Here is a 21523-nt window from a genome sequence, read left to right on the forward strand (position 1 = left end):
TGTGACTTTACATTTTAGTGGTTTTTTAACACTCAACACTTAACAAGAAAAATAAAAAATAAAATGGTCACAAACATATTGTCCATTTACCCAAACACTATGCTAATTTCTGTTACAGTTGTTATATAGCAGTTTTCTGTCACCCAGTGGAAAAGGTAGATGTGTTACCTCATATATTGCAAAAGAGTGAATCCCTTTTAACACTAAAACTAAAATAAAACAAACATTGCCCACTATCGCTCAAAAATCAGAACTACAAAACTACAGTCAGGTCAGATTGCGGCGTGAGTCGGTGGGAAAGCCAATCGTGTTCGAGCATTGGGTCACGTTCCATTTTGTAACCAATTGCAGCCTAGCAGGGTGATGTCATGTTAGGTTGATTCTTTTAGATAGACACCCAGCTGTTGAGAGAGACGTCGTGGTAGCAGATAAAATCAATGTTTTTTTTTTTTTTTACCTGTTTAGGGTCACATTTTCCATTTGTCCGTTTGCCTATGGCACAACAGAAACTTCGTCTTCTGGTAGTCAGTTTTTAAAGGGGGATGAAAAGGCTCAAGAGGAAGAAACATAACGTAGGAGTAGTGGTGAATGGGAATCGATCTGTCACAAGAGGTGAGTCAAGCAGCTAGCTAGGTAACAGTTAATGTTTAAGGTGTTGACCACAGAATAATCGCAAAAAGCTATCTCTTCAGTCACAGCACACCTGTATATGATCGTAGACAGATTAACAGTACGTGTAGCCTACAGACAGAAAGCTCGCCAATCCAGCTTGCTTGGTTTAACGTCATTGAACGTAATACTATTACAGAAGCCACCTGACTTAAGATACAAGACACTGATCACAAGTTGTTTTCATGACCTGCATCTTTTAGCCACCCAGTCTTCTTCTTCTTCTTCTTTTTTTGTACACCGCCTTTAGTCAAAGTAAACTTTAGCTTTATAGCTACAAGTGCTGCTTGCGTGGCAGCCTGTCAGCCAACTTGGATAGTTAGGAAACTTGCCGCCAGGCAGAGGACAGATGGAAATAAAACTTCTACCTGTCCTCTGTCTACTAACTGTGCCACTCATTTCATCATTCAACACTAGATTTTTGTTTAACCTAGTGTTTGAGACTCATTATAACCAGTAATGTGAATATATTGTAGACACAAAATGAGTTAAGACATTACTAGAAGTAAAGTAGAGCTGCAGTTATCAATCAATTTAATCACAGATTAATCTACTGTTGACTCAATTAATAGAAGAATTGTTTAAAAAGTCAGACAACAGTGAAAGTTCAAAGATTTCACAGAGTCAGTTCAAGTCGACAACTAAGAAAACCAGAAATATTCACATGTGAGAAGCTAGAGTCAGAGGATTGTGTAAAAATATCTTGAATGACTGTTCACTTATCAGAGTTGTTGCTGATTCATTTTCTGTCGATCAGCTAATAGATAAACTGAGTTGCGTCACTTCTAGAGTTAAAAAAAACACCTTAAAACATCTTTTCATCATGTCGTGCTGAAAATTTGAAGTTACTACAAAAAAATCAAAGTACCATGGAAAAGTCATACTTATAATGATTAATATAAGCTGTAAAGCTTGTGTCAGTTGATGTATTACAAAAGAGTATATCATGATATGGTGATTATTTATCCCAGGATGTTATATTTTTGGTCGTGTTTGTCCGTGTATGTTTCATGCAGATGATTGCTAGCCTCTATTTATAACCTCAACGTCATCACATTCCTTCCTTGATTCCTTTATCTTTCATCTCCCCACATCTTTCTGTCCCTCTCCCCCACCCTTACGCTTTGCACTTTTTCTTTCTTTCTTTTCCCTCTGTGTCTTTCTCCCAATGTCTCCTGTTACGTTATCTTTTTCACTGTTTACCCTCTGCTCTCTTATGTCTTTCTTTCATTCCTCAAACATTTATTTTCCCTTCCTCTTCTCCGTTTATCCTCCTTCTCTCACTCTGTATTACTTTTCTCTCATCCTCACATCTCTTTGTCCTTTACAGAACCAGATTGTGGGAGGAAACAGAAGTTGGCTGAGATCCATCAGGCTTTGAACAGGTTAATATTGTCAATCAATTAAAGTTTGCCTGTTAAGTTGGTTTTTTTCTTCTATGCTGAACAGTATTCACAGTATAAGTGGAGCTGCTTAAATGCAGATATCATTTTCTTTCCCCAGAGTTTGTAACATTTAGTCAAAACAACATCTGGATTTGTGAAACATTTGTTTGAATTATTTGAATTGGCTAAAAATGAGCAAACATGCTGCTAATGGGGTCCTCTTTTCCCAAAAAAATGCACCTTAAAATGCCCATATTTGTAGAATCCCTCAAAGTTTTGACAGTTTCCATTATACAACATGCCTCCATTAGCACCAGAGCAATAGGCCTCAGATCGTGTTTTCCCAAGTGAGAATGCGTCTCCCTCTGCTCTTCCAACACACTGTTCCACAATTAGAAGGAATGCATTTATCCACAGACAGTGACCTTCATCACTCCCTACTTAGCTAATTTCACACATGAAGATTACTCACATTTTCACAGAGGAAAAGTGTGACGAGGATCATGAAGACTCTAGTGTCAGGAGGCCTGTGGGACTAGATGGTAAATGGCGCAGGAAAGCTTATGCTGAATTGGAACAGGAATGACTTTATGTGTCCAAATAATACACTGAAAAGCAGCCAGACTAATTGCACAAAACAAAACAACGGTTTCCTTTGTCCATTCAACCTAGACATGTGGATACACATCCTATTGTCAACAGCACAGGGCAGATACCAGGGTGTTAGTCATGGAATTTGACTGTCTTGAATGTAAGATTATTCATAAAACCCTGTAAAAAAATAAAAGCGTGTATAAAATACATTCAAAGAATAGTCACAATGGGAGTTTTTGCTGTATAGGCAAATCACACTGAATAATGCTTAATTCTGACTTTTGAATGGACAGTGATCCAGTGGACATTGAGACCCTGAGGAAGGCAGCAGCCAGTAAGGGAGGACTGCTCACTGATGAACTGAGGAGGAAAGTCTGGCCCAAACTGCTGAACATCAATGTGTATGATCTACCACATAAACCTGGTTAGTGGTTGACTACTAATAATATTGACTGGTTTGATGAATACTACATATTACTAATAACACTAACTAATTGTAATAATACATTTTATTTCTGTTGCAGGTCGAGATGTGAGGGAAAACCACAAGGACTACAACCAGGTAGTCCTGGATGTCAGGAGGTCTATGAAGCGGTTTCCTAAAGGTCTGTGTGTTACTGTCTGTGTGAATGCTATCTCTAAAGATAGCAGCATAGCTCAGGCTGCCATTTATCAAACTGTACCCCCCGTACTTACAGCAACATGCAGATATCTGGCCAGGATTAATAATTAATGAGTTGAGTAAAAGCTGCACCAGAACATTTTTTTGTCACTAGATGCCTGTTTTGGCAGCCGAACTCATGAGGTTGTGATGGAACAGATAAAAAGTGTCCTATCTTTTCTATCTGAGAGGTCATTCGAGATTCAGTCCCAATTAATCATGGTATTGGCTATGTAAATGTTTGAAACAGTGGTGAACGAGTGAAAGCTGGACTCACAACATTAGCTCCTCAGTTTCATTGATATCTGTCTGTATACTAAGCTACTTTATAAATGTAAAGTTGTAGAATTTGACAGGTCTCCTTCCTACTGAAAAGTGCAAGAAAAGTTAGAATGATGACTATCAATGTTAATGTCTTTTTAGGTTGCACTTCCTAGAAGTTTATGCATATGTTGTTGAAAGCAGCTCATGTTTACCCTTTCATACCACAACAGAGCAGTGTTGGGCCTGTATATCAATCTTCATATCAATGGCAAACACAGGCATGTCCCAGGTTGCTTCTTTGATGTGATAACCACTCTGTTCCTCTGCTTCTCTCAGGTATGCCAGCCACAGAGAGAGCCATACTTCAGGAGCAGCTCATTGACATCATCCTGGTGGTTTTGAAATGTAACCCTCAGCTCCACTACTACCAGGGCTATCACGATGTGGCCGTCACTCTGCTGCTGGTAGTCGGGGAGCGGATGGCCATTGCCATGCTGCACACACTGTCCAAATATCACCTCAGGTAGTATATTTTTCCCTGTTGAACCAAATAATTTTATGTTAAGACATTAATCATAATCAGCTTAAACTCGGATCCCATTAACCAGCCAAGTTCCAAGTAGTCTTTCACTCATACCTCTATATTTTGTGTCTCTCTCTAGGGATTTCATGGATCCTACAATGGACAGCACTAAACACATTTTAAACTACCTGATGCCGATATTGGAGCAGGTAGATACAGAACTACACGACTTCATGATCAGGTACATACACACAAACGCACCGTTTATGTCTCATTTCTTTAAACAAACAAAAAAAACCCTAAGCACTTGTAATGTTTTGTCACAGAAAGTGTTTACAGTTGTTTTTTTTTTTGAAAGGGATGCAGCTCCAGTTTTTGGTGGCATGTAGCTCTTGTTTGTATTCAGTTTGAATTCACTTACTGTAAATTCCTTTGGACAAAACCATCTGTCAAATAAAGGTAATGTAGTGTAAGCAAAAACCACTAGAGGGCATTAAAGTGTTGACTTTCACCTGTGAGCGTCACAGTGAAACAAAGGGGAGAGTGTTTTGTTGAATTGGACCTGAATTCAAAATTCAGCCTCAGTGGAGAATTCTATCGTCAGATGGTCCAACAGCTGCTTCAGAGGCTTTTCTCCCCCACCAACGTTCGCACAGTGTTAACCTTTTGTGAGTAATCCTATAGTGTAATTAATCAAACAATGATATATTATTTGATTTTCAGTTAATTGAAACAGCAGCAACGAAAAATGCATTTTAAGATTGCAACCAGCTTAGTTAATGTTGGTGTGTGTGGTGAAGATTGGGATTTAAAATGTTTGCCAGTTAATGATTTGTCCTCTAAGGTATTTTGATATGCGTGTGTGTGTATGTGTGTATGTGTGTGTGTGTGCGTCTGCGTCTCCAGTACCTCTGCTGTCTCGTTGCCTGTTCATAATTGATGCTGTGCTGGCAACCTCCAGATTTGCAGACTACTGTCAACTCACATACGCGCTCACACAATAACAAAAAGCATGGCACTCGGAGAAAAACGGCAGGATAAACAACACCCCACTTCAAAGTTTGGAAAGCTCTTTTTAGTGTGCACTTCCTCTCCCCCTCTCCCGCCTTCTTATCTCTGCCCTATCTCATGCTCTCACTTCTTTTTCATTCCTTTATTTTCTCTCTTTCACTTCATTCTATTTCTCCGTCTCTCCCATTACACATGCTTCCTGCCCTTTGCTCCTTCTTTCTCCCCCTCCCCCTCTCCATCACCACCGCCAGCTTCTTTTCACTTGTCACTCCCTTCTCCTTGTACTCATCCTTCTTCCTCCCCAAATGTTCCTATCCAATATTTATCAACAACCTCTCAGAGTTTCCAATTTACTTGAGACTCTGTCAAAAATAACTACAACGGACAAAGATATTAAGGGAGAGCGTGGGAGGGTTATAAACAGTTTGTGGAGGTAAAGAGAATGTAGTATGCTTTGATGTCTGTGGGGCTCTTTCTTTAGAAATTGGTGTTTAATGACCCTGTTTACGGGGATGAGCGGAGGAGTTCATTCTGGATCCTGGATAGAGTATGTGTGACAAAGCAACCTCACCTTTGAGGTCCACTCACTATCTTTTCCTGAGCTTTGTCGTGACCTATGTGTGGCACTTTGGTCAAAAATACATGTGAATCTTTTGGTATTTGGCTAAGGTTTGATGGATCATAGCTGTAGTTTTTCACATTTCATTCAACCTACTATAAACTGTGTGTATTTATATCCAAAGTGTACCATTTAGCTTTCAAAATGATTTCCTACCGTCCAAGCAGCCATTAGTTTTCATACAATATGAAAATCAAGTCTTTGTCAAACAGGTTTTAAGTATTTGCAAGATATTTTTTTATACCTAATAAACTGAAATTTAGGAAATCAGTATTGTGTATTTTTTTATATGGTTCTTATTGGCAAGTTTATTTTTTAGGATTATTTTAGTTAACTCTGATCTTGTGAGTTATTTTCTGTTTTATGTTGTTAGACTTAAAAAAGGGACTTTTTAATCTCAGTGAGGCTTTTCAGGTTAAATAAAGGTTACATTAAAAAACAAAGGCAAGGTTATTTGTATAGCACTTTTCAACAACAAGGCAATTCAGAGTGCTTTACATAAGACATAAAAAAAGGCACTAAGACAAGACATAACACAAACACAAGGCAATATTTTAAAAAATACATATGAATAGGTTTTAAAAAATACAATAGAATATAGAAAAAATGGAAAAATAAAGTATGTCAGACTTTCTTTTAACATTAGTGGCTCCTTCCTTTGCGTTTTCTCTTAGAGCGGAGGTGGGAACCATCTTTGCACTGTCCTGGCTCATCACGTGGTACGGCCACGTCCTGCCAGAGTTCAAACACACCCTGAGACTCTATGACTTCTTCCTGGCCTCCCATCCACTGATGCCCATCTACCTCGCTGCTACGGTAAGAGGGCTTGAACGCCAGGGGAAAATGAGTGAAAGCCAGTGAGATTGTCTTTGTCAGTAATCCAGGACGCTCACACGCACACACACACACAGTAAGGCCGAGCACTGTGAAGTCACTGGACTAGTTAATTAGATACCTGTACCTCCTAATGAACAGATGAGAGAGAGAGAGTGAAAGAAGGGTACACAGGAAAGGAGGGACAGGAAGAGATAAAAGGAGAAAAAGAGGGAAAAGGATGACAAGGAGTACCTGACTGATGTTTTAGGGAAAAGGAAAGAGAGATTACAAAGGAAAAACATTCTTATATTTCAGATTTTTTTTTCACTTGCTTCACTCTGGAACAGCGTCTTGGATGCTTTTACCTGACTGTCTTGGCATGTATGTTTACTGCTGGAACATATATGTGTGTGTGTTTGTAGAATTTAATCTGTATGTGTATCCTTTTGTTTTCTAAGGTGTTTACTTGTGTGTGTGTGTGTGTGTGTGTGTATGTAAGGAAGCTTTTTTTTAACTGAAGGGTTTTGTGCACGTTGATTAATGTGTGCAATTGTGCACATTTTTTCTTGTTTTCTTGTTTGCAGTATGAGTTTTTGTGTGTGTGTGTGTGTGTATATATGTGTGTGTGTGTGTAGGGGCTGGGCAGAGGGAGACTTCTGTTTGAAGTGTGTGTGAAACAACAAAGCAGAATGTAGTTCATGTTTCCTCCAAGGCTGCGTTCAGCTCACAGCATGGGGGGGTTAACTCTTCATCTGCCTATTTCACCGCTCAGCACTCATTCTGCCTCACTAGCAGCGATGAAACCAGCCAAACACACAACATGTAGAATCGGATTCATGTTAAACCACAGCGAACAGCTTCAGGGTTAACAGTTTTAACTCCTCCTCTCCCCGTCAGATTGTGCTGCACAGAGAGAAGGAGGTGAAGCAGACAGAATGTGACATGGCCATGGTCCACCACCTCCTCTCCCGCATCCCCCCGGACCTCCCATACGAACTTCTTATTGGCCAGGCTCAGGAGCTGTTCGACCAGTATCCTCCTTCTTTACTGGCCAAACGGGCAGCGCTGCAGTCTCGCAAGAGGTGAGGCAGTTGCAACTGAAAATAGTTAATGATGTTAAAAACATTTGGAGATGGTGTGTATTGACTGCGGATAGCGTGATGTAATTTCCTCAGAATCCAAGAGGGGATGCTGTAAAACACATCTAGAATGAGTGATGCTGCTGACACACACGTTTAGTGTGTGTGTGTGTGTGTGTGTGTGTGTGTGTGTGTGTGTGAGACCGTTTTCCCACTTTTTTTATGGAGGAGAGACATTAGAGACTCAACTATTCTCTCGCTGTGTGTATCCATCTCTTTCTCTCCCCGCAAGCGTCCTTCAGTGTTACAGTCATTGTTCAGGAGAGGAAGTGACATCACTGACACAAGGCCTTGACTGACTGATACTGAAAGATACTGATATCCAATAATGCATTACACCCTTGGCTTCCTAGACACAAGAGCAACTGAGTTAGCAGTTTTTTTCCAAATTGTCTCTCACACATTTTCCCTCACCTGCCTTCATCTATCAGTTTATCGTTCAGTCCATCTCTTCATGTCATTCCATCTGTCCATGTTTCACCTGAGACCTGACTCTGTTCTCCATCACTGACTTACTCTTCCACTCCATCCTCTTCCTCTGTTTTTTTTCTCTCCAGTCTGTCCATAAGCACCTTTAAGGCATTTCAGCTCTCCACCCTCCACCAGAGACCAGACTCGGTGCTCCAACGCCTCACCAAGGCCCAGGACTCCACCACCTCCAGATACGGTAGAAATAATAACTGTAATCTAATCAAAATGTGAATTCTTGTTAGAAACCCTTTGAAGTGGGGGGAAAAATTAATATTGACTGTGAGATTGTAAGAACAGCCATTTCTACCCAACCAAAATTGTGATGGAACCACAGTTCCTTGCATGTTTTTTGATGCTTTACATGAGAACACTGTTGTTCAAAACAAGGCAACAATAAATATGTCATCCCCCCCACTAACGCGGCCCCCCTTTGGGCCAATCAATAACAAGTAAACAAATGTTGTAGCACCCCCGTCAGACCAATCAAGTGCACATTTAAATATGCCAGAACAAAACAAAGAGATGCATTATTCCCGTAGGTTTTGTTGGAATCTGATCAGCCGTGTCTGACATTGTTTGTGATGTACAGTGAATCAAAAATATGTTGCAGCGTTCCCCTCAGGCCAAACAGTGTAATATTAAAAATGATGCACGCTATTCCCTGCAGTTTCATCAAAATTCAATTAACAGCATCCGAGCTGAAGAACATAACGGACAGACAAAGAGCTGATCCGTAGCAACTCCTGACTTCACTTTGGCAGACAATGAATGCGAGTCAGTAAGCCTGACAGACAAACTGGCATCCAAATGCTAAACCAGTGATGTATATTGGCTGACTAGAGGACTTTAAAGTTACAGTATTTGAGCATTTTATTTTATTAATTGTCTGATACTATTTATGGATGGCATTTTTTTAAGCAATAGCCATTCAGTCTATTAGCGTTCTCCATTTGCTGATCAAGGCTGTGAGATACAGTTGAAAGGGGGAAAAGTAGATCATGAGTTAAGACAGTTTAAAAAAAAAAAGTAATTTACTAAACAAGAACAACAACAAAAAAATGAACGTGATGCAGAATTTACCAGCTGAAAATCTCGTTTTTGCTTAACGTCTTACCTTGCTGCAGTGATGTAGAAGTGTACTCAGTACACTGTGACATCACACACTCTCCCCAGGACAGTCTTCTGACCACACCCAAACCGCATCAGTCAATAACACTGGATGTAGTCAGAGGTGCAACAGACTTAAAACTTTCAACTAGGGATGGCAGTGTAACAACATGACCCAATGAATCCTCTCAGCCTACAGTTTGTTTGTTGTGCCATAAACAGATGCACAGTTGCTGCCCTCCTGTTCCCTCTCTAACAGAGTAGCCACTCAAGTCATGTTTGCTTTTCCTGGTGGTCAACAAATGTGTAATTTCAACTGGAACTTTGAGTCCTGTATTATTAAAGTGCATTTGCCACTCACAGTTTATTTATTTATACTTACAGGTAGCTAAAACTAATGCAATCTAATATCACAGCCCTGCAAGAAATTCAGCCTTCATGAAGGTCATAATAATGTTTTTGTTGAGAGGTGTTGATCCAGCTTTAGGGTGGAGTTGTGTCTAATATTTAGTCTATCCTCATTGATATAAATGGGGTGAACTAAATATTTAAAATATCTCTCAGTGTAATACAGCAAAGATCAACAGCAACACAAAAAGTTGAACACCTCCCTAAAGCTGATTCAATAAAAAAGTGAACAATAAAACCTTCATGAAGGTAGAATTTATTGCAGGGCCTGAATTAGACTGCATAGGTTTTACTTAAGCCTAGTTTGCCCTCTTGTTAAAGCTGGAGTGTGGGACTTTTGTCCTTGTGTCGCCCCTAGTGAGAGTAAAGGGGGCGCTCGGCTGTGTTTGCCTGACACAGGCATGCAGCACGCTCTCATGGCACCCCGAATGACAGGCATACAGAGAGGGCCAGTAAAAATGGATATGTTCTGACGGTCCACTGGCCCACCGGGATTTGTCGCAGTATGCCCGATGGCCAATACACCACCGGCCGTAACCTGCTGTTGCTGCTGTAAAATGGTGGATAAATTATTTTGAGCGTCACACAACCCCAACGAAATGACTCATTTCATTATCAGAATTTGATCCATTCGGTCCGATAACATTTGGAAGTCTAGAAGAGCCGCACGATTAATGGCCAAATGGCCAGTGCGGGAATGTCGCGCCCGACTTGAGATTTAAAAACTCCATATACTGTGAAATACAGAGAGATTTATCTGGCGGTGATAAGCTTAATCAGCATTGTGTGAACTCGTTTGGCAAGAGCTTGAAAGTAATGGACATTCATTTATATCTAAAAGTTCCGCACTGCAGGTTTAATTAAAGTGAGAGTATTGCTGTTAGTGGAGCAGGATAATACTTAATGTATTGTGATGCTTCTGCCTCCTCCATGTCTCTGCTCCTAGTGTTTTGACATTCCTTGACCTCCTTTTTGGTTTTTTCATCCCAGTAACAAAATGCAACTTGATCCTCCTTTGGTTCAGCTTGGAGCTCTGTGGAGCCTCTTGACCCCTTCATGTCTCTGCCCCTCAAAGTCTGACCCCCCTCCTCCTCCTCCTCCTTGTTCTATGCTCGCAGCCTCTCGACACTCTGGCCTGGAAGCAGCTTTGCCCCGGGACGGAGGCCAGCTGTGGGGGAAGGGGAACAGGATGGTGAAGATGGCAGTGTGGGGGCTGTCCGCCACGCTCGGGGCGGCCGTGTTCGCCGTGGCCCAGACGGCCATGGACTGGGGACCCGAGGTGTTACTACAACTGTTCTGATGTGGCGGTGGGGATTTAGACTGTTAGACACGCACATTGACACATGGTGACAGCAGACACTGTCTGCTCTCCACATGGATAAACAATATATATAAAACACACATACACAAACACAGACTTTGAAGACTTGAAGCTCGTTTCTCCTGTTGAGAGGGGGCAACGGAGAAAAGCAGGAGGTCAGTTATCTTGGTGCCAAACAGGTTGTTGCTACTCAACCACGATGAACATATGTTGACTAGTAGAGCCTCAGGATGTGTGTGCATGTGTGTTGTATGTTTCTGAGCGTGCATGCCAGACCTCCTACCACATGTAAGACACTAACACATCTTGCTTTTTCAGGCTGTTGGTAACACATTACCACCGTTTTTACCATTTTTCATGCGTGTCTCAGTATGTTTCCTGTTTGCTGATAATTTTTCTGATTACTTGTTTTTAGGCTGTCATGCTTGTTACGCTGCAATTCTGTCGATAGTGTTTTTAGTGCGCCTGTTGGATCAGCAGCCATATCTAAGAGCCAAAAGTGCCCCTAGCCAGCACGATGACACATGAATACAAATTATTAAAGAGCGGTGTTTTCTGCTGAAAGCTTCCAGTTACGAGCGAAGACGGAGAGCAGGAGAGTAAATGTGAGAAAGAGGGGAGGATGGAAGGAGAGATTTTGCCTGTGAGCCACTGATATTAATTGTTTTACTCCAGGTGTCAGCGAGTTACATTTACAGTAGAGGAGCTGTTGCTGCCCCAAAAGTGAACGTTACACACACAGTTAGCATGCAGAAAAGCAGCACTCATGCAAGCAACGAGCCTGTTGCAGATGCATTTTGCAAGAGGTATTGAAACACATCTTTTTTTAATACGTTATTTTTATATTTTCTGTAGCAGTTTTCTGGCTGTTGTGGCCCACCAGTGCTGAATAAGTATGGGGAAGACACCAGTACTTTTACATTCTTAAAATATTTACCAGGTTTGCGCCAACATCCACCCTGAACAGCCGTCAACAGAGCTACAGTGCATGTACTCTGTTCTCCTCAACATCATATTCCTCTTCAGCATTTACAGCTGTGCTTAAAAATAATTCTACTGCTACATTTAGGGGGGCAATCGGAGATTTTTAACATATTTCATAGAGGAAATTGTGATTTTATTTTTTTTTATAATTGGAAGAAGAAAACTACATGCATCTCCTCTGACAGCACCTGACATAGATATTGTTTGGATATTTGTTTGACCAGAAACATAATCACAGAGTTTCGTAGGCTGAATGGTATATTAATAATACAGGCTGTTACCAACTGAGGTACATACATATGTAAAGAATGTAGGGGTTTCTCCAGACAGCAATGGTATGCTCTGTGTGTCGACTTATATTCTGAAATATTTATCACCTTTTACTAGCATGTAGCCCAGCTGCATCTGTTAACACAACATCACTGTAGTCACAACACTCTCCTCCCTGCGCTTCCTCTATCATCAGATTTATGGAGAACATCTTCACACAGCTGCATGTACAGTCTGCACTGTTGAGTTTAGTTGCTTTGGAGCGTATGAATTCAACTGGTACATAGTCTGTTGTGTGCAAAATTACAGTTCACAAGAGTACGGTTCATCAACAGTAAGCACCAGAAGAAATTGATTGGTACATATAGGACAAACAAGGGTAGTTTGGCTGTAAATTTGTTGTACAAACACAGAGAGCTCCAGAAAGTCACATTTCTAGCTTTCAGGGCGATCTTGGCCTATTAGGACGAGGATTGTGGAATAGTTAACAAACCAGTCAATTAATCTGTCACTTGATTAGTTAGATTCAGACATTCCTCAGAAAATGTGATAATCAGTCAGTTAATTTATTAGGCCATCAGTAAATCAATCAGTGGCCTGTAACTCAGGTAGTCGACTGATCTGCAGACCAGTTAGCAGCTCGATACATGAGCGATTCAGACATCCAGTCAGTTAGTAACCTGTGCTGATTGCTTGAATCACCTCTCAGATTTCAGTTTTACAAGTAGTACATCGCATGAAACAATACATGTGTCTGTCTTTGTTTTTAAAATGCATTAATTGTGTGTGTTTGTGTGAATGTGGGTATGTGTGTGTGAGAGATGGAAAATATTAGCTTTAAGTCAGTTTCTTTTTTTCTTTCTTTTTAACTTTCTGGGCATCTTTTTTATTTATTATTTTTTGTTTTGGCACTCTCAGTGCCTAGTTATTAAATGTCAACAGTCTGATAATTTATTTTAAGAGCAACAATCTGATTGGCTATTTATTTAACGGGTAAACATTTAATTGACTTCATCATAATGAATATTATCACCAATCTGAGTGTTCATATTGTTTAAGGTAATCTAATTATCTGTCAGTTGAAATACTGTATGTGGTCAGTTTTTATGCATCAGGTCAGAAGTTAAAGGTTTGGCTCGTGCTGACTCACTGCTTTCAAAATTAAAATAATAAATCAAGAAAAAGGGAACATTTTCTGTTATGATCTGCATGGTTGCTCTAACCACACAAACAGTTTATGCTGCAGTGAAGTTAATTTTGTAACCACTGGGTGTACTTTTAAATTGACTGTATGTACTGTAACTGTGCATCTATGATGCTTGGATACGGCTGATTGATATAAAACAATTTTATCAACGAAAAAAACATATGTAATCTTCTTTGCTTGCGATCAGTCGGCTGCTTAAGACATTAATATGCAGGGAGAAACTCCTGACCTGATCTTCAAACATTAGCCAAGATGCTGAGTAGTGTGTTTGTGCCATACACACACACACACACACACCACACACACCACATAGACGTATACAGGGAGAGAGTGGTAGTGGTGCCAGATCCTAATGAGGATTTAATTCTTGCCCCTGGCTCTTGGCATGCTTAAGACACCATTTCCTATCTTTTTTTATATCCTCACATTCACAGTGAAACACCTACATCGACACCTGCACTGGTTTCAGTTTGGCAGATGCCTCAGCTGAAAAATGATAGAAGCCTAATAAATACTTGGTATGAATGAAAGCAAAATAAATAATGTATAAGAAGGAAGAGCGATGCTGGAGATGTTGATCCCATATCTAAATATGACTCACAGTTTTCAGGGCCATGAAATTCATGAAAATCACCATGTAAACTTGTTGTTATAGAAGAAATAGAAGATACATAATATCATTTGACTGCAGTGCAATTATTTACTTTTATCGATTAGCTCTGTTGAAAGTACCTTAACTATTTCACAGTTGAATCATTTGTTATCACTGCTTTTAATGCTTTTTAGTTTCATGTTATTAGCCTTTTTCATCTCACTTGATATCAGCTCACATCTGCAAGGATTTTGGGGCTATTTTGCACTCCACCCACTAATCATTCTATTAAATGTATTTGCCAAAGACACAAACAAAGTCCCATAGATGATTCTTTGTAAAAAAGTTGTATCAATTTGACTATTATGATCGGTATTTATGATGATTATGAAATAAGTGATGCATCTTTTGAAACACAGAAATTTGCAAACCAAATCATTTTGCTGCTGTTGACTGATAAGTGACAAGAGTAAAACTGGCTAACGTGACAGCTGTTCACTGAGTCTAATTCAAAGAAATCAACGCTCTCTGTAAACCAAAATATCTTGTTTTCATGCCAAATTATGAATTCTCTGTAGGGTGATGAAGAGCCGGAAGTTGAACTCCCAGTGAGGTTGCGTTGAGCCTCTCTTGACATCTCTGTCATCCCCTCAGGTCCAAAATTTTCCCAAAAGACTTAATCACACCAAATGCTTTTTACAAATGTAAGCCGTTATTTGTGTGTGTGTATACAATACATGAGTTATGTGGGCATTTTAATGCATGGTTCTCATGGTGGTTCTTAAACCCTTGGTACAAACTGTATCCTTGAACATATCAGGTTATTTGCACCTTGCACTTGTAGTACTATGATGTGTTTCACATACAGATGAAGCGGTTTTTGTGTATGAAGTAGAGCGGTGAATAAATGATGAAGAAAACACTTCTTGTCACCTGTTTTTTTTGTGGCAATTTTGAACATAAGTACTTAGAAAACAGCTGCTTGGACTGACCTGATGTTTTCACTGCAGACTATACTTTTGAGGACAGCAATTTGAAGAATCCAGCTGCTGTGTTTACATCTGTGCAGTTCTAAAGAAAACAGAAAGGAGCGCCCTCTTCCTTTGTGTGTGTGTGTTTTTGTTTGTACTGTACAGCTGTTGTCTTTTCATAGGCTCTGTTAAACTGGCGTCCTTGGAGAAATTAGGTCAGAAATGTGTTTTTTCTTTGTGTGTGTGGAGAGGACAAGGCTGCGCATCTGTCCGTCTGACCCCCAGGGAGATGAGACGTTAGAGAGCACAGGGGCAAATCAGACACATGAGGTGAGGCAGAAAAGGCGAGGGTTAAAGAGGAATGAGGGATGAGATGAGTGATAAGCAAAAGGAAAGATGTAGCAAAAAGACATCTGTTGGATGTGTTCGTGGCGGTGGAGAGGTAGCCGAGGTCTGCAAGAACATGGAGTCACTTGAGGATTTTAAATTAGCTGTAGTGGAGGTGAGAGCGGGTCTGATCAGGAGTTGAGAGCAGATGTGGTTTGAATTTATGCACAGAGATGGCTAGATGTGTTATGGCCCTAATTTCAATACTAACCAATGACCTCAACCACACGCAAACACACACACACACACACTTTTCTGCTTGTAGGCGCTCACCCTAAACAGCACTGAAGATTGTTCATATCTGATCCTCTGTTGGTAAATAAAACCTTTGATTCTGGCTTTCTGTGAGGTTGCATAAGCCCCAAAAACAACGTGTGTGTGTGTTTCTATTCATGAACCGTGTGTGTACTTTAACTTAGAGCACGCAATTGAAGCACACAAAGGAGCAGAGTGGAGGTTGGTGAACAAAATAGGTACTATTATGTATGTGTGAGTGTGTGCAAGCAGAATAAAATACTGCATTCCTACGTGTGTGTGTGTGCGTGTGTGTGAAACATTGGGCAGGCTGGGGACAACAGCTGCTCCAGGGGTCTGTCTGATGTTTTCTTTTTTCCCTTGTGACACACACACAAACTCACGCAGCCTCGTTGCTACCAATAACAGGAGCAGCAGCACCTCGACTTTCACTGCTGAGCTGCAACAAAATGACTTTACTTTAATTCATTCAGGGGATTTACTTATACAAATAAAATAAGCTCTTCATGAGGCCTGTTTTGTTTATTTTTTATGAATTGATCGAGTTGATCTTGTCCCCCTGCGGTAACCCTGGAACTGTGCCAAACCTTTAATTAATAGGCTACATGGTAATGTTTCAAAAATGCATTAAAATCAATGGTAATTATCTCGAGAAAAGTGACATTCGGGGCAATGACAGTATTCGCTAAGCTAGACCCTGATTAACTGAAATGTATCACATTAATATCCCTTGTGCTTCACTGAGAACAGACAAGAAAGGAAGCTTGAGTGTGGAGATCCCTTCTTGAGAATATACTTACCTCAAAGTTCACTTACTAGTTTTTTCTGGAGCTGAAAACCAGTCCCCCGCTGAAAAACCATCTCCGGATGGTTCCGTGATCAGTCTTTGAAGAAGACTCTGATATACAGTCGGAAGCTCAGTAAAAAGCTATTTAAGTGAGCCTTGGGTTTTATTACAGATAAAAATGGGAGGATTTTATGCAACAGATGTCCCCATCTGAACTTGAATCTGGGCTGTTGTGAGCATGTGTAGTCAAAAATATCCTAATCATCTTTGTGTTTGACTATTCTCATTTTCACCAAGCATTCTGTATTTACAACAAATTGTTGTACATATCTGTTTTACAGAGTAATAATGTAATTTTCAATGAGTTGTTAAACACGCATTCATTGATATTTTTTTTTGGCCATTTGGGGGCAACAGAAACAATCTGTAAACACAACCTTGACACATAATCACCTTATAAGGTGGGTGTGGTGAGCTTATTCGCAAACAGTTACCTATTTACACATACACCAGACATGGAGCAACATTCATCTTGAGACATGTTTGTGTCCACTGAATGAATGTCCAATATTCACTCTTTTTTATCTCTGTTTTGGTACCCACCAACTCCTGAATGACATATCTGGCTCCATGGCCACTAATGTTGTATGTTCACCAGCTAGCTGTTAACTGTGTATTTTTGGCGCTAAGCAGGTAGCATAGCGTCAGTTTTTAGAGATGCCTCCTGTGGCTGAAAACAACACTGATGAGAGTCAGTGAGAGTGAACCAAAACAGTAAAGTTGTAGACCGCAAAACCAAAACAATGAGCTGAAAGATGCTAAAATGCTCTGTAGAGCTGAGGGGATACTGTATTTTTCTGTGGGTTCTTTACTGCAAGCGACCACATTCATATACAATTAGCGATCCATTGTTAATGAAACATATAGCCGCTTCAAGTATTTTAACAAATCAAAGATCTTATAAAAATTGTTTTTTATCTTCAATAAATGTTCCTATTCTGCCTTGAGAGAGTGTTGCACTTCTTTTTATCAGATCAACAAATCAAAGACTGGCAGAACACTGATACACTTGAACATTTCGGCCACATCACATGTAATTTAAAGTGAAGCTGCATCGATCACAAAGGTTTATGAAGCTGGATTTGTGCCGAGCCACAGTCAGACACACATGCATACTACGCGCACAAACTCTCTTTGTCTGCAGCCCTTTTTCCTACTCTATCCTCCCCTCCCTCCCACTCAGCCCTTCACTCTGTCATGGATCAGAGAACATGTCCCAAAGTGCTTTACAGGCAACACACGTGCAGCATGTCCCTGCATGCTGATGTGGCTTTACAGCTTCAACCTTGTGCACTATACAGAATGTGTGTGTGAACATCCAGCAGTGACTGTGTGAAGGTAGATGTGTGGCCCTACATGCTCTGACAGTGTGCGTGACTGTTTCATATGGAGCAACTGCTCATGTTACCTTGAACAACCATGAGAATAAGATGTGTGTCAACATGCTTTTAGATTTAGATACTCGATGATGGGTAAAAAAAAAAAAAAAAAAAAGAGGTTGAGAGAGTGAAGTGAAACATAAATCATTTTACATAATATACAAATATAATACAAATATAAGTAATTTCTCAGCAGTCGAAGATGAAGGTAATGAAAATGTTGTGATGTCATTCTGTAAAATTAATTGTCCTCTAAGCTTAAATCATAATTCATGTTTATTACAACTTTGGTCTTATTTTTTGTAGTTTTGGCAATCATTTCTATTCGTTATGATTTACTAACCAAAGTTTATGCTGGGAATATGACATCACCACAATCAAGACCAACGGGGAAAGAAATGAGAAGACAGACAATCGAACAGGTTGTAAACAAATTAACAGTTAAGCTAAACCACTTTATTTGGAGGTAAAACTGAATATAAGCACACTTGACAAACATAATCCCTCATTGTACACATCGTAACTTTTACTCATAGGAATGAGAGCCAAGAGATTAAAGAAAGCTTTACTGTTATTGCAGTTTCAGCTACAAACAGGTGGATTGTTGTCAAGGGATACAGCTATACCAGCACAGCAGTGCTTTGAGCTAAACGCTAACGTCAGTATGCTAACAAACTCACAATGACAATGCTAACATGCTGATGTCAAGCAGGTGTAATGTGTAGCATGTTCACCTCCTCACTTTAGTATTTTTAACATGCTAACATTTGCTAATTATTACAAAAACACAAAATACAGCTGGCTGATGGGAATGGTATTAGTTCTTTAGGTACTTGGTCATAAACCAAAGTCAGAGGATTACCAAATTACAATCGAAATTCATCCTGAAGGGACACTGAATGTCTATAAAAAAATTTCATGGTAATCCATCCAATAGTCATCGAGACATTTTACTCAAAACCACAAATATCAACCTCATAGCTGCGTTAAGAGGAAAACTAATTTTGTACTAATCCATCTGGTAAATGTGGAGGTATTTCACTAGATGAAGGAAAATTTTGGCCCATAATGAAGGGGCTGGAGGAAAAGTCAAGGGATCACCAAAGTTGTTAGGATTCATCCTCTTAGTACCAGTCTATACCAAATTCCATGGTGGTTCATCCAATATTTGTTGCAACATTTAAAAGCCAAAAACATCAATCTCATGGTGGCACTAGATCAAAAGTCAGTCAATCACCAAACTCAGTAGGATTCATCCTCAGGGGATCATGAATGTCTGTGCATAAATTCATGGCAATCCGTCCAGTAGTTGAGATATTTCAGTCTGGATCAAAGCGGTGGACAGACGCACCAGCATTGGCATCCATAGAGCCATGTGAGCTAAAAATTGTTAAAAATGATGGCCAAAAGTACAAAAGTATGACCAAAGTTGTAATAAACCAAAGTTAAAGGTATTAGAAGCATCCAGAGTGACTTTACAACAGGTGTGAACCTTTTAAACTTGTACGCTTCGTATTGCTTTCACCCTCTAACACAGCAAAGATAGTGTCATATAACTGTGAATCTCTGATAACCCTGGGGCCTCATTAACCTAAAGCAAGCCTGGTCCATACAGCTCTATTAATACCCGTCTGTATGTGCCTGTCTGTTCATTTGTATAGACACTTGGGATTGACCTCTGTGCCTTTCACACATGACCTCTCGTCTTCTCGGTCTCTCACTCCCATTGGTCCCAACCTGTCCTGACCTCACCTCTGTTTCCATGGACACCAGAGGAATTAGGAAGTGCCCCAGTGTGTCACATCTCTCTGAAGAGGTTGAGATAGTTTGGCTCTCTGGGTTTATACAGGCTGTTCGAACAGTCTCGAGGCAGTGAAAAGATCTTTTCAGAAACTCTGATAATGGGGCTCTGTGTCACCAAATATTTATAACTTTCTAAAACTGACAATCTGACAGTCGTGCCCACTTTTCACAGTGATTAGCTGGGAGCACAAATGCGAAAGTATCCAGAGCTCCAAGCACTCTGCAAATTTTTGTATTCCCATCATTCTAATTTTTGGTGGCCTATTTAATGATCCTTTGCGCCAACAAATACTCCATTTAGAGTTCATTAAGTGACAGATTTGATGATATGTGAACCTCGAGTTGGAACACAGAGGAAGAGCAGGAAAGATTAAAAGGCAATTTAATTTCGCCTTGATTAAAAAACAGTGTTTGCAACAGGTGAGCAGTCTGCAAACAAGTCCAAAACAGGAGCATGCAGGGAAAAAAACCCCAAAACAATACACAACAAAGTGGTGAACGTGAAAATGTGGTAGACCGGTAAATATACTGGGTGCTTGATTAGGGGAACGAGGGTCAGATGTGCAGGCAGGTGATGATCATGTGACTGGGGAATGGCAGAACAGACTTTACATACACATTTCGACATATCACGGTGTAGTCACACCAAAATTTGTTTTCCATTCACGTCTCTGTGGAACGGGGCAAGACATATTTGCTCCTGGTTGCGTATAGACCTGCCCCCTTTGCTTTCTGTCTGATTGAACTTTGACTCATGAAAATTGTGAGGCTCTCCATCGTCCAGCTGGTTCGAGAGAGGGAAAGGGCAATAACACAACCAGCAGAGAGAAGGAGATGGTGCTTGACTTGTTTGAATGCAAGAAAAGTGACAGAGGTTAACGGCAGTGAAATGTTTTGATAAAACACTGTATAATCATTTTGTGGAAAGTTGCTGACAGCACGCTAGCCAGGCAAGCTTCCACAATATATGTTTACACCCTTACCTACACTATTTCCTGTCATCCTGCTCTTGGCCACAACTAATGATGGTTGAATTCCAATTAGCTGCTTCAGTTTCAGGTTCTGGTATTGTGCATGCAGGCTCACTGTCATACTGTCACGGCTTAATGGGACACTGTAAGATAACGGAGCCATTGTTATTGTTATTAGTAACATCTGTGATTTTCCCACAATGACAAGTCAAAATGTCGGCTGTAAAAAACTCCTACTGCTGGATGATCAGGGAATGCTAGAGCGAAAGATATAGTAAATGGGAGAAAGAAGATGAAAAAGATGGTGATGTTGTCATGACACACAATGAAGAACAGCTTCTCGACCACCTTCAAAGTCAGCTTTGTCAGCATGGCAAACAGTAAATTGTCCAACCTTGTTGTAAGAGAATAAATCTTCACATTTGGACCGAAAAGGATAAAATCAAATAAGTTAAGATATAATATACTTTACTGTAGCATTTCAGTTGGTCAAGCAAACATAGATAGAAAGATATATAGATCAACAGAGGTAGATAACAAATAAAATAATAAATAATCTAGCAAGAAACTGACCTACACTAAAAACAAGAGCTGTACTCTAGATATATACAACAGTACTGCCTGGTAATATGCTACTGAATACATGTTTAGTGCAAGAACTACAAGAAACTGTACATTTTCTGGTATTGACAACAAGTTGCTTCATTGGAATTGAAAAGATTCCAATGAAGACATTTATTATAATCATTTTACAACACAAGGTTGTATAACGAAATGCAACGAAATGTAGTCCCTTTATGCTACTCACAAAAACAGAAATTATGTAAATGGATTAATAAATAATAAGTCATAAAAATAAAACTATTTTT

The 21523-nt window shown here is 40.0% G+C and overlaps 1 protein-coding gene across 1 annotated transcript; it reads left to right on the forward strand.

Annotated features, from left to right (window-relative positions):
* The first annotated feature begins 355 nt into the window (after nt 1–355).
* Nucleotides 356–14963, forward strand: zgc:63863 (uncharacterized protein LOC393372 homolog). Its single transcript, XM_067612838.1, has 10 exons — nt 356–612; nt 2000–2054; nt 2942–3072; nt 3173–3253; nt 3910–4096; nt 4236–4337; nt 6401–6542; nt 7440–7624; nt 8239–8348; nt 10786–14963. Exons 1-10 carry the CDS (start codon nt 543–545, stop codon nt 10965–10967), a joined length of 1245 nt encoding a protein of 414 aa, XP_067468939.1. The 5' UTR covers nt 356–542; the 3' UTR covers nt 10968–14963.
* Nucleotides 14964–21523: the final 6560 nt, after the last annotated feature.

This window comes from Thunnus thynnus, chromosome 15 (genome assembly GCF_963924715.1).
Source record: "Thunnus thynnus chromosome 15, fThuThy2.1, whole genome shotgun sequence".
NCBI lineage: Eukaryota > Metazoa > Chordata > Actinopteri > Scombriformes > Scombridae > Thunnus > Thunnus thynnus.

Excerpts from the sequence above, each read along its gene's own strand:
- zgc:63863 (XM_067612838.1), top strand. The coding sequence starts at position 543 with ATGAAAAGGCTCAAGAGGAAGAAACATAACGTAGGAGTAGTGGTGAAT. Across the intron at positions 3,073-3,172 it reads TGATCTACCACATAAACCTG|GTCGAGATGTGAGGGAAAAC; the intron begins GTTAGTGGTTGA and ends TTTCTGTTGCAG. Across the intron at positions 6,543-7,439 it reads CCATCTACCTCGCTGCTACG|ATTGTGCTGCACAGAGAGAA; the intron begins GTAAGAGGGCTT and ends TCTCCCCGTCAG.